Source organism: Zeus faber (genome assembly GCF_960531495.2).
Source record: "Zeus faber genome assembly, chromosome: 19".
In the NCBI taxonomy this organism is placed as follows: Eukaryota; Metazoa; Chordata; class Actinopteri; order Zeiformes; family Zeidae; genus Zeus; species Zeus faber.
Window position 1 is genome coordinate 5,635,238 of NC_137206.1, and position 11,951 is coordinate 5,647,188.

The 11,951-nt window shown below is 46.4% G+C and overlaps 1 protein-coding gene across 1 annotated transcript in view; it reads right to left on the reverse strand.

Annotated features, from left to right (window-relative positions):
• The window catches only part of reck (reversion-inducing-cysteine-rich protein with kazal motifs), a gene marked incomplete at its 3' end in the record, with an annotated part of 63,858 nt that overhangs the window by 32,707 nt on the left and 19,200 nt on the right, over positions 1 to 11,951 (reverse strand). The window contains exons 2-3 of the mRNA XM_080020078.1: positions 5,863 to 5,921; positions 1,855 to 1,929 (exon numbers count right to left, since the gene is read on the reverse strand). Of these exons, the coding sequence (XP_079876204.1) occupies positions 1,855 to 1,929; positions 5,863 to 5,921 (134 nt within the window). The remainder of the gene's footprint in view (positions 1 to 1,854; positions 1,930 to 5,862; positions 5,922 to 11,951) is intronic.

Here is an 11,951-nt window from a genome sequence, read left to right on the forward strand (position 1 = left end):
ATCACTGTCGGCAAACATAACTGTATAGACTCGGCCCCTCAAGATACGCCCTCTCTCAGTGGAATGATTGGCCAAGTGCTCAGTTGAAAGCAATTATGGCTGTCTGCTTTGACGGCTTGCTTTTTGGTGCAATTTATTTCACCACTATTCACTTGTGATCAATACCTTCTACAAGGTCGATGAACGCACTGAAATGTATTGTAATAAACCAAAAAACTCAGATAAGAAAAAAGTAAGGAGGAATCTTTGTTCATGGAACACTTACACACTGCACTTACTCTTCACCATACTGTGTTCTGCCTGTGTGTGTCTTTTCAAATCTATTTTTGTCAAGCCAGATCGAGACACGTGCCCAAGCGTTGGCAAAACTTTGGCAAACATTGGCCAAACCTTTAAAATCCCACCGTAATTTGTAGTGTTCTGGCTCTAATGGGCCGTTTGTAGAGCGCGTAGATAGCCACTAAAGACGGCCTCCCTGCTTTATAATTAGCTGGGGTTGGGGGAGGTGTGTGTGTGTGTGTGTGTGGTTGTGTGCGTGTGTGTGTGCGTGTGTGTGTGTGTGTGTGTGTGTGGTTGTGTGTGTGTGTGTGGTTGTGTGTGTGTGTGTGTGTGTGTGTGTGTGTGTGTATGTGTGTGTGTGTGTATGTGTGTGTGTATGTGTGTGTGTGTGTGTATGTGTGTGTGTGTGTGTGTGTGTGTATGTGTGTGTGTATGTGTGTGTGTGTGTGTATGTGTGTGTGTGTGTGTATGTGTGTATGTGTGTATGTGTGTGTGTATGTGTGTATGTGTGTGTGTGTATGTGTGTGTGTATGTGTGTGTGTGTGGTTGTGTGTGTGTGTGTATGTGTGTGTGTGTGTGTGTGTGTGTGTGTGTGTGTGCGCAGTAAGACCAGGTGCTCCAGCATTCTGGTAAATCTTAACCGCAGCCAGGGGAAGGCTTCCTGTTTGGGTCTAATAAGAGACTTGATGCTGAGGGCATGTGTCAGACAAAGAGACTTTCCTCAGCCTCTTGTCCCACCCATTGCGGTGTCAACCAATCACTATTTGCCACTTCTGTTACGTAATTTTAAATTTAAAATGGCACAGCATATTATACCTCCCTATGCAATAAATACTCCCTGATCTTCTATCTTCTAGTACTATTTGTTTTCATGTTTGATTTCATCTGGTCATTTCCTCATGCCATGTCACTAACCTCCATGTCATTTGGGATCCACCCACTCCCTTTTGCTTTGTCGTCACTCCCTTCCCTTCATCTGGTTTCCAGCGCCTGTAGCTCATTCCCTCATTAGTCCTTGAGTATAAATACCAGTATACCTGCCTTTGTCCTTTGCCAGGTTGTCTCTTGCATTACCTTGAGCTTTCAATGCACTGCTTCCTGCACCTCCTGTCCAAACCTCTGCCTGTACTGATTCTCTGCCTGTTCCCTGCCAGATAAGTTTGCCTTCTCTGACTGATCTCCGGGTTTTGACCCCTGCCTGTTTTTTGGAATAAACCTTGTGGACTTTGACTTCTTCCCTGATTTGTTTTTGTGTTGTGCTTATGGGTTTACATCCATTCTGAGTCATTGAGTGTAACCCCCTTATTAGTATGCTAATAAATGCACAAGTGGGTGGAAAACACTTGGTTGTGAAAGTTACAGACAGTTACACTCCCTGTTCATAGTTAGATTAGAGGCAGAAACGAGCAACACATAGATGACTATGCAAAAGCAGTGGGTATACAGTATATAACTATAAAACCTTGGATCTAACAAATTAAATAAGCTTTCTGAAGAGAATTTTGGAAATTGAACAAGTGTTAAAAAATGAACGTTAAACCCGTGTGGAGTGCCACAGTGGCACAGTCAACTAACCATAGACTCCGGGCAGTAGCTGGGCAGCCTCTGGAGAAGATGCTTCAAACGGGACTCACTCTTTATTGTGGCGAGCTGCAAAGCACACAAACATACAGAGCGTTAACACGACACATTGAAAACGTTAAGTAGGCATGTCATGTAGCTTGACACAATGGCATCCCCCTTTGGTTTCAAGACACAAGTGTTTGTTTCCACGTGTTTGCCCTCCTAACCATCTAAATTAAATTTGAATACATGTCTGTAACCATCTTTCAGCAGTGTCAGAGTTTTGAGCACTGTCGTCCTATTCCCTTTCGATTTCCAGGCCGTCCTGTTCAACCTTTAATGTACAGTAAGATAGTAGTTGCAGAGGCAGAACTCCCATACCTTCTATACCCGAGTGACTCATCCTGATATACTGTAAGAATCGCACAAATCACTTCCCGAGCAGCACTTTTAAGGGCCTCCCCCCTTCTAACGTTATATAAATGGTTTGTTTCAGACGTTGTTTGGACAGTTACAACACTACTTATGCTACTAACTACTAACAAATTAAAAAATGATAATAGTTGAAATTTCCCTTTCCGGTGAAGGGTACCACTTCCGGTTCGGGTGACGTCTTTGCTGTGCTTTACTTGGTTGGGATGAGATGGTACACACTGTTGACTCAATACAGATGAGGAGATTTCTGGTTCCGGTGAGAGCTACCACTTCCGGTTCCGGTGATCCCACTGTTGCTGTTTTTGTTGCTGCTGTTGTCTGCTGCTGGTATTGATGGTGTTGTTGGTGCCGCTAACCTTATACCTTAACTGGTGTTGCTGCTGATAACTTTGTACCTACACTTGACTCTCGCTTGCCTTATACCTCAACTTAATGTAGCCTCATACCTCGACTTAACCATCTCTAACCTGAGTGACCTTTCCAGTTCCGGTGAGAGCTACCACTTCCGGTTCCGGTGACGTCTTTGCGGGTACGTTGCCGCTGCTGTTGTTGTTGCCGCTGGTGTCGATGTTGCTGCTGCGGTTGCTGTTGTTTCTGTGGCTGTTGTTGCTGCTGTTGTTGTTTTCTGTTGCTGTTGCTGCCACTGTGGTTGGAGTCGCTTTTATTGTTGTTTTTGCTGTCTTTGTTGTTGCTTTTGTTGTTGCCGTTGTTTCAGGGGCATTCTTTTGTAATGACCGGCTGACAACTACGTTCTCTCTTTCTTTTTTGTGTTTCTTTGTAAAGCGCATTGTGTTGCCCTGGTATGAAATGCGCTCTATAAATAAAGTGTGACTTGACTTGACTAATAATTAATTGTTGTACTATTATAGCATAATAATAAGTAATCATACGTTATATGCATGTTATCACATGTAAATTAATAAAGACTGTGTGGTTCGAGCCGGCTCATTTAACAAGCAAACAGTTCAGCTTCTACTCGAGGATTGCATCGTGTCATTTGCCCTTTCAGACAGGAATGTGTGTTCGGGGCCATGGGAAAGAGCTGCATCATCCACTGAGACGCCTTTGTCTTTGTTTTTAGCAGACTCTAACCAGGATATTGAGGCTAACGGAGACAGATAAAAACATCTTCACACACACACACACACACACACACACACACACACACACACACACACACACACACACACACACACACACACACACACACACACACACACACACACACATACAAATGTTGATGTGTGTAGATGTTTTGCAGAGAATTGCACGCACACAAAACCTGGTGTAAATGTTCCTAGTTGGTGGCATCGTTCACACATACACACATTATGAGGTTGAGAACCTGGGAAAATGGCTGCGCTGCCAGCACTCTCTGGCTGGAGTCATTAAAATGTATTGGAGGGAGATTTACAACTTCACACCCGCAGTGGAACAGGCTCCACACCCACTGGAAGAGCTGTTCTTGTTGTTGTTTTCACTCCCAGTGTTTGCTTTGCGGGAACGCAGCCATTTGGCATCACAGCGATTAAACGTTGGGACGAACCTAATGTTAAAACACGGAACATATTTCTCCCAAAATGGCCCAAACTGTGACACACTCAGTCTTTTTTGGGCAAATGAAAACAAATGGCAATGTATTAGAAGAATATCAGAGTTAGAAGAATCAATATTAGATCTGCGTGTCCTCTGCGTCCCAACTAACGGGTGGAAAGCCACAGCATGGCACCTGGGGACCAACTGCAGGTGTAAAGATGGCGTCTTGCTCGAGGGCAATGGAAGGAGTGTGAACCTCCACACGCATATATTCAGGGCGGGAGGAAACAGGAAGGAACCGACGCGAACATGGGTTGAACACGCAAACTCCACGAGTGCTGACCCCATGGCCGCCAAGCCACCTTATAAGAGCTATTGCGGCCGAAGATGTGGCACTGCGCTCGTTTTTCTTGCTCTGCTGATGCTTCTCCTGAAGTTTTGTATGAGTTTCATTTGTGTCATTTGATGCGATTCCTGACAGCAAACTTTTAATTTCATTTGTCATGCAAGTCTCTCCTGGTTTAAATGGAAGGCAGGGCGGCAGAATGCGTGTAGCAGGTGTTACTGCTAATTGGAAGCCAATATTGGAACCTGATATGTCTTTGAGTGGATTTGGCAAATGAATGGTGAAAGAATTTTGATATTGGGCCCAGTGTTTTCCTGAAATCGCCCTTGGCCAAGAAAATTTAATCATGGTGCATCCAATGGGAAAAAAAACAGTCTCTATCAATTACTGTGATGGGTAATCAAGTTATCAAGTGTACCATCTGCAAAGGGATATTACTGAAGGTTCGACTAAATGAGGTTGACCCAGTCTTGACCTCCTCTAGCCACGCCCTTTTAGACCTAATTTTCTCTGGAAGCAGTTTAAGAAAGTTCTAATAAAAAATAAATAAAAAAAGATGGTTCCTGTCCAACAAATGAATGTCCAATAGTTCCCTATCCAATAAATAAATGACCAATCAATTAAACATGGTTAGATGTTCTAGATTGGGAATATGTTCTTGAATGCTTATATCACTGTCCCCCAATTCCGTGAAAAGAACCAAAAGTCAGTTCCAATTTCAGGGTTGTGCAACTTGACAATTTAATACAATGTTACTTGATACTGGCAGTGTGTGTGTGTGTGTGTGTGTGTGTGTGTGTGTGTGTGTGTGTGTGTGTGTGTGTGTGTGTGTGTGTGGAGTATTGATTCACTTGGCTTTGGCTATTTCTTTGGACACAAAAGCGGTGTTTTACAAATTCATCCAATTCTTGAACTCGAGAGAAATTCGGAAAAGGCATCTTTCAATACAGATTAATGGAGTGAAATGAATGCAAATGTCCCTTTTTTTTGTCTTCTTTTTGAAAATTTTTTTTGCACACACACACACAGACACACACACACACACACACACACTCACACGCACAAAATCAAATACCCACTTCTGAAGCCTGCCTTGCAGACGCCGCACATCCAAAAGGACCACTAATGACTGCCCCCCTCCCCATCAGTGCCTCCATCCCTCCATTCTCCCTTCCCGCTGCTCCTCCCTTTCTCCTCCTCCTCTCCTTTTTCTTCCTCTCCCTTCCCTTTCCCCCCATTCCGCCCAAACAGCAGGTGCAGCCCAAATTGTTCATTCTCTCCCACTGTCCCTCCGTCTCCCACCTCTGTCCGTTGCTGTTCGGTTTTGCAAGTCAAACACACACGCACACACACACACACACACACACACACACACACACACACACACACACACACACACACACACACAGGGAGAGAGAGAGAGAGGGAGGGAGGGAGAGGGAGAGAGAGAGAGCGTCACCTGCCCTCAATTCAAACACAGGGCATGAGGGAGAACTTTTACTTTGCCTCCCATCGCAACACTTCAAAGGACAGAGAGACAAAAAAACTTAACACTCCTCTTCAAGAACAACCCTATTCACAGGCCTACTAGGGTGTGTGTGTGTGTGTGTGTGTGTGTGTGTGTGTGTGTGTGTGTGTGTGTGTGTGTGTGTGTGTGTGTGCATGTGTGTGCATGTGTGTGTGTGCGTGTGTGTGTTTCCAACCTGGTCGCACGCTTCTCTACATGACGAGAGCTCAGGGGCATGTTGGCAGCAGGAGGGGTCTACAGAGAGAGAGAGAGACAGACAGACAGACAGACAGACAGACAGATAGACAGATAGGTCTCTATTAGTTTGACATAGATTTACAGTGGTCGATGCAGAGCTTCCAGGTTGTACCTGGAGCAGAGAAACATTGAGAATGACGACACATCAGATCTCACACTGAAGTTAATACAGCTGTGGCTGGGTCAACAACCAACGCCTCCACCCGATACCTCATCATATCTACATCACTAGAGCTGGTTTCTCTATTTTGTTTCTTGTGGTAAAAAAAAAACCATATTAATTGGCATCCACATCAGCCGCTTTTGACCAGCGCCAGCCGTGGAGGTGCTCCGCCAGAGACACTGTGTTCAGCCGTTCCACGAGCAGCACCACAGAGGTGTAGCTGCAAGGATGAGATCCAGAAAGACACCTTCGACCTCAGAAAGCTTCACCTCCGTCACTTCAACAACACCGTGGTGACGCCGGTTTCTCGGGGGCTGGTTTGAGACAGGGGGACAGGAACAAAGGGGGGAGACGGAGGGGTCGGCAATCAGCCAAACAGTCTGCACCGAGGGTCCGGGCGGCTGAGAAAGGCCAGGCTCCAGCCGCAGCAGCTAGAAACCAGGCGGCCACTCAGGAGAGCGGGGGGGAAAGCACAAACAGGGACAGGCACAAAGAAGAAGCTCCTCCATCTTCTCCCTCATTCTAACCCTCCCTTCTTCTTATGGGTCCACTTGGGCTGCGTATAGGTTTTTATTTTCAGCGTAAAGGATCTGGCCGGTGCCACATCAGGTGAGGGCTCGTTCAGGTCTGTTGACGGGGTCGTGTTGCTGCCTGTTTCCAGGTAGTTAGGTCTTTAAATCAGGTCTTTAAATCGGTGCGCGTGTGCAAGTCAAATGCGGTGTCGAAACGGTCAAACCGTCCGAAAGCGTACGTGTTCACCGGCGGTTGCCGCCAACTCTTTCCGGGTCAAATATATGCGGCAGGGTTGCCAGGTCTGTGTGACAAAACCAGCCTAATGGCCAACCAAAACCAGCCCAAAGGCCAATAAAACCAGCCCCACTACCCAATAATTTTTAATTTAAACAAAACAACAAAACTAAAGAAAGCCTTCACTCCCAGATGCACGATAGTATGTTAGTTAACAGTAGATAAAGTGTCTAAATACAAATATCTAGGCTATTTCCTTCACCAGAAACAACAGCAATACCCTCATAATGAAGCTCAATAACATCCAGTAAACAAAATCATTGTCATGCAACATGGGACTAATTGCATGTGTTTTGGACCAACACAAGTTAAAACGTCTGCGTGTTCTCGTCTCTGACTCATCTGCACCCACGCTGATTCATGTTTGTTGCTTTTTCCCCCCGACCCACTGACACCCCATTCCCACGTCGCTACTTTCCACGATAATTGAACGATACACATCCTCCCCAGCTGCATATACACATGCGCTGAGTGCAGAGCCTTTTGTCGGGTTTGATGTCCCCCTGTGCAACTTCACCAATGAAGCTCTCCCGGTTGATCCCCTGTGAAGCTGCTCGGACGGCGAGCAACGTGCGCCGCCATTTGCAGCTCGGCTGCCTCCAGCGAGTGGGCGGTGCCCCGCGGTTACGCTTCTCTCAAACGACGCCTGCGCTCAGCAACCAGAGAAGGGAGCCGCATTCCCACCGTGCTTCTGTGTTTCGCTGCGGTTTTGGAGATCACCGACGACGACCGGGTGGGGAGCGTGCGCACGTGCCGATCTGGAGTCGGTTTGGTAGCGTTTGGGTATAAACAAATGATTTCATTTAAGATAAACATTTTTATTTCTAGATATTACTCATGTCATCCAACCAGCAGACAAACCAATGACACCCGCGGCAAGGCTTCGAAAGTAGCCCGATTCCACGGGAAAACCACAGACCTGGCAACGCCGACGTGCGGCGAGGTTCGGCCGAGCGTCGCGGCGCATGCCGGCTTGAATACGATCATACGCGGGTTAAGGGGTTTACATGGCACAATAAATTGAACGTGCACTGTCGGTGGGAAAGTGAGAGCGTTTTTAGGTTGAGCTTGATGACGGAGCTAAATGTGGTGAGATATTTGGACAGTACGTCCTGTCGATAACCCCACCCAATACACCATGGAGACTTCACCGTCGCCACACGTACTTTTATCAGCCCCGTAAGTTCCTCGACGATAGCTCGCATATTTTAGATTTCTAAATATTGTTTATTTCCCCTTTTGGCGAAGCCGATGGAGCTTCCTGCTTTGAGATGGATTTTAACCAACACAAATCCCTGAACAATCAGTTTGGCAAACGCAGGTGGTGACGTCTCCAGACTGAGACAAATCCTGTCACTCATCAGTACTCACACAGTACTCACACAGTACTCATCAGTACACACACAGTACTCATCAGTACTCACACAGTACTTATCAGTACTCAGTGTGTCATCAAAAGTTAATATTCAGTAGAATCATCCTATTTGATATGTAAATATTTATATTAAAAAAAACATTTTCAGACTATGAATGTGTTTAAGAGCAAAACAAACACGCTTGATGTGTGTGTGTGTGTGTGCGTGCGTGCGTGTGTTTATGTGTGTGTGTGTGCGTGCGTGCCTGTGTGTGTTTGTGTGTGTGTGTGTTTGTGTGTGTGTGTGTGTGTGTGCGCGATTTCCACTTGGTGTCCTGTCTAAATTAATGTGTGTGTGTGCATGTGTGAAGGCGTGTGTGTGTGTTTGTGAGTGTGTGTGTGCGATTTCCAATTGGTGTCCAGTCTAAATGTGCGTGTGTGTGTGTGTGCGTGCGTGTGTGTTTGTGTGTGTGTGTGCGATTTCCACTTGGTGTCCTGTCTGAATGTGTGTGTGTGTCTGTGTGTGTGTGTGTGTGTGTGTCCGTGCGTGTGTTTGTGTGTGCGATTTCCACTTTGTGTCCTGTCTAAATGTGTGTGTGTGCATGTGTGTGTGCGCGCGTGTGTGTGTTTGTGTGTGTGTGTGCGTGCGTGTGTGTGTTTGTGTGTGTCTGTGTGCGATTTCCACTTGGTGTCCTGTCTATATGTGTGTGTGTGTGTGTTTGTGTGTGTGTGTGTATGTGCTTTTGTGTGTGTGTTTGTGTGTCTGTGTGCGATTTCCACTTGGTGTCCTGTCTATATGTGTGTGTGTGTTTGTGTGTGTGTGTGCCTGTGTGTTTGTGTGTGTGTGTGTGTGCTTTTGTGTGTGTGTTTGTGTGTGTGTGTCTGTGTGCGATTTCCACTTGGTGTCCTGTCTATATGTGTGTGTGTGTTTGTGTGTGTGTGTGCCTGTGTGTTTGTGTGTGTGTGTGTGTGCTTTTGTGTGTGTGTTTGTGTGTGTGTGTGCCTGTGTGTGTGTGTGTGCATGTGTGTGCCTGTGTGTTTGTGTGTGTGTGTGTGTGTGCATGTGTGTGTGTGCGTGTGTGTGTGTGTGCATGTGTGTGCCTGTGTGTTTGTGTGTGTGTGTGTGTGTGCATGTGTGTGTGTGCGTGTGTGTGTGTGTGCATGTGTGTGCCTGTGTGTTTGTGTGTGTGTGTGTGTGTGCATGTGTGTGTGTGCGTGTGTGTGTGTGTGTGCATGTGTGTGTGTGTGTGTGTGCGATTATCAATTGGCGTCCAATCTAAATGTGTGTGTGTGTGTGTGTGTGTGTGTGTGTGTGAGTGCGTGCGTGTGTGTGTGCGCGTGTGTGCGCTTTGGCAGTTTACGACCTGGAGCTCTGAAACACACACGCTCAGTATACACGCACAGACCTTGGCTGACACCATCATGAAAACAAACACGACAGCGCAGCTTTCCAGGAAGCCACTTGGCTCAGCATTCAGTCAACAAACCGGTGCCGTCTTGAAGCCGAAAGCGCGGGTTATACCTTTGCGTGGGCGGGGCATGCCGCCACGCGCCGCCCGCGCAGAGAGAGCAGGGGGTGAATGGCTGGCACAATCTCCGTTGCACTGTTCTCAGAAACCAGCGCTGGTGGTGGAGGCACAGTGGCGCGTGAAGCAGGATGTAGGAAACGAAGGAGAGCGCTGAACGGCAAACGTGGCTGCTGCACGCACAGCGCCGGAGCTTGTTTCCGCCGAGGAGGAATCGCTCGTTCCCGGTCTGTCGGCCCTGTCCATGCAAGACAGGGGAGGGGGGAGGAACTCAATGAACTATGGAACGGAGTCACAATGTGGGGTTACTCTGCCTCATTGCAAGATTCTCTAAAAATAAACCGCACATGCCAATAAACACCTCGCCTTATCTTTGCTAACTGAACTTTACAACGACCCTGTTCATTATCAATAAAATCACGAAACCTGAAAGAGCTGTTTGTGTGTAAACTATTTTGTCTCCGTCTCAGAAAGTCATCGTAGACTTTGACTTTGACTTTCACATCTGACTTGTGCCGCGGATCAGTGTCGGCCGACACGTCAGAAATAAAGCAGCAGTACGCTGATCTCCCATCGCTTCCACTGCGTATCCAGGGAACGCTCCTCACGCCAAGTCACAAAGTCTTGAAGGTCCCTAAGGGCCACGGCGCCACGCCCTTGTGACATCATCTGTGGCGCGTCCTCGCACTTGTAAAAGGCTTAACTGTAAAACTCAACACCTGGGCTTCCCAAATATGTGCCCCTAGTGGTCATAAAGAGAATTGCACGGAGGTCTGTTGCCATTATATTGTGCTGGGGGCCCTTGCCACAAAAATAACTTAATAGATTTAAAAAAAAAAACAGTTTGGGAACACCTGATAGAAAGCACGTGTTGGACAGACAAAAGAGTTAAATATACATTTTGAAGCGTCGGAACACTTTCAGCTTGTTCCCCTTTCGGTACGTACTGACTCCTAGAATCGCTCTGTGAGGTGGACAGACAAATTATGAAAGTTAGAGCTGGAAGATTATTTGATATTCTGATATTTTGTCAAAAAATAAAAAACAAATAATAAATTAAATAAATGAATAAATAAATTAATAAATTAATAAAAACCAAATAGATAAATAAATAAATAAATAAAAAACAATAATAATAATAATGCCAGTCGCAAGCCACATCAAAAGAACCCCCTATCCCCTCCAAATGCAGTGTGTGTGTGTGTGTGTGTGTGTGTGAGTGAATGTGTGTGTGTATGTGTGTGCGTGTGTGTGTGTGTGTATATGTGTGTGTGTGTGTGTGTGTGTGTGTGTGTATGTGCGTGTGTGTGTGCGTGTGTGTGTGCGTGTGTGTGTGCGTGTGCGTGCCTGCGTCGTTTTGAGCAGCCGGGAGACTTGTAGACAGAAAATGTTTTGGATAAATCCGACCCCTCCCATCACACCCCCTTCACATACTATTTTTGGGTGGATGGCAGCAAATTGTACGCAGAGCGGGCGTGACAAGTTCTAATGGTGGTTGGCACGGATGCATGAGCGAGCCGCAGCTCCCCAGAAACTGTGGAATAACGTCATCAATTAAGCACCAGTTGGCTCCGGTACCATGCGCCCGAAAATGTTCAAACTCCACTCGCGCAGTTTTCGGCTGCAAAGCATTGCTGAAGCTGAACAATATGGAGCCGTTTGATTTGAGATGAATGAAGTCCTCGACTAGGGTCATGAGCGACTAGTCATTTTGGCGCATATTTACATATTCATCTGTAGATCCTCACATGTGTGTATACGGATATTTACGAGTGCACTCGTGTTTTTTTAAGTAAAAAAATGTTTGACGTCGTTTCATGCAGAGCATTTACAAACCTGCTCATGGGTTTAAAGTGCGGCTTTAATATTCCAAACCTGAATGGAGTGTGTGTTTATGTCTGTATTTCAGAAAGCTTGTGTGTGTGTGTGTGTGTGTGTGTGTGTGTGCGCGGGCGTGCACATGAAAATCTGTCCGTCCTGCCTGTGTGCCATTATCTTCAATGCAAGAGTTTCTGGATTTCATCTCTGGCTCGCACACATCTTTGAAAAGCTGGTGTCTGGCATGTGTGCCACACATTGGCATGATTTTGTGTTTTTGTCATTGTGCGTGTGTGTGTGTGCGTGTGCTTGTGTGTGTGTGTGTGTGTGAGAGAGGGAGAGAGAGACGGAGGAGGTTA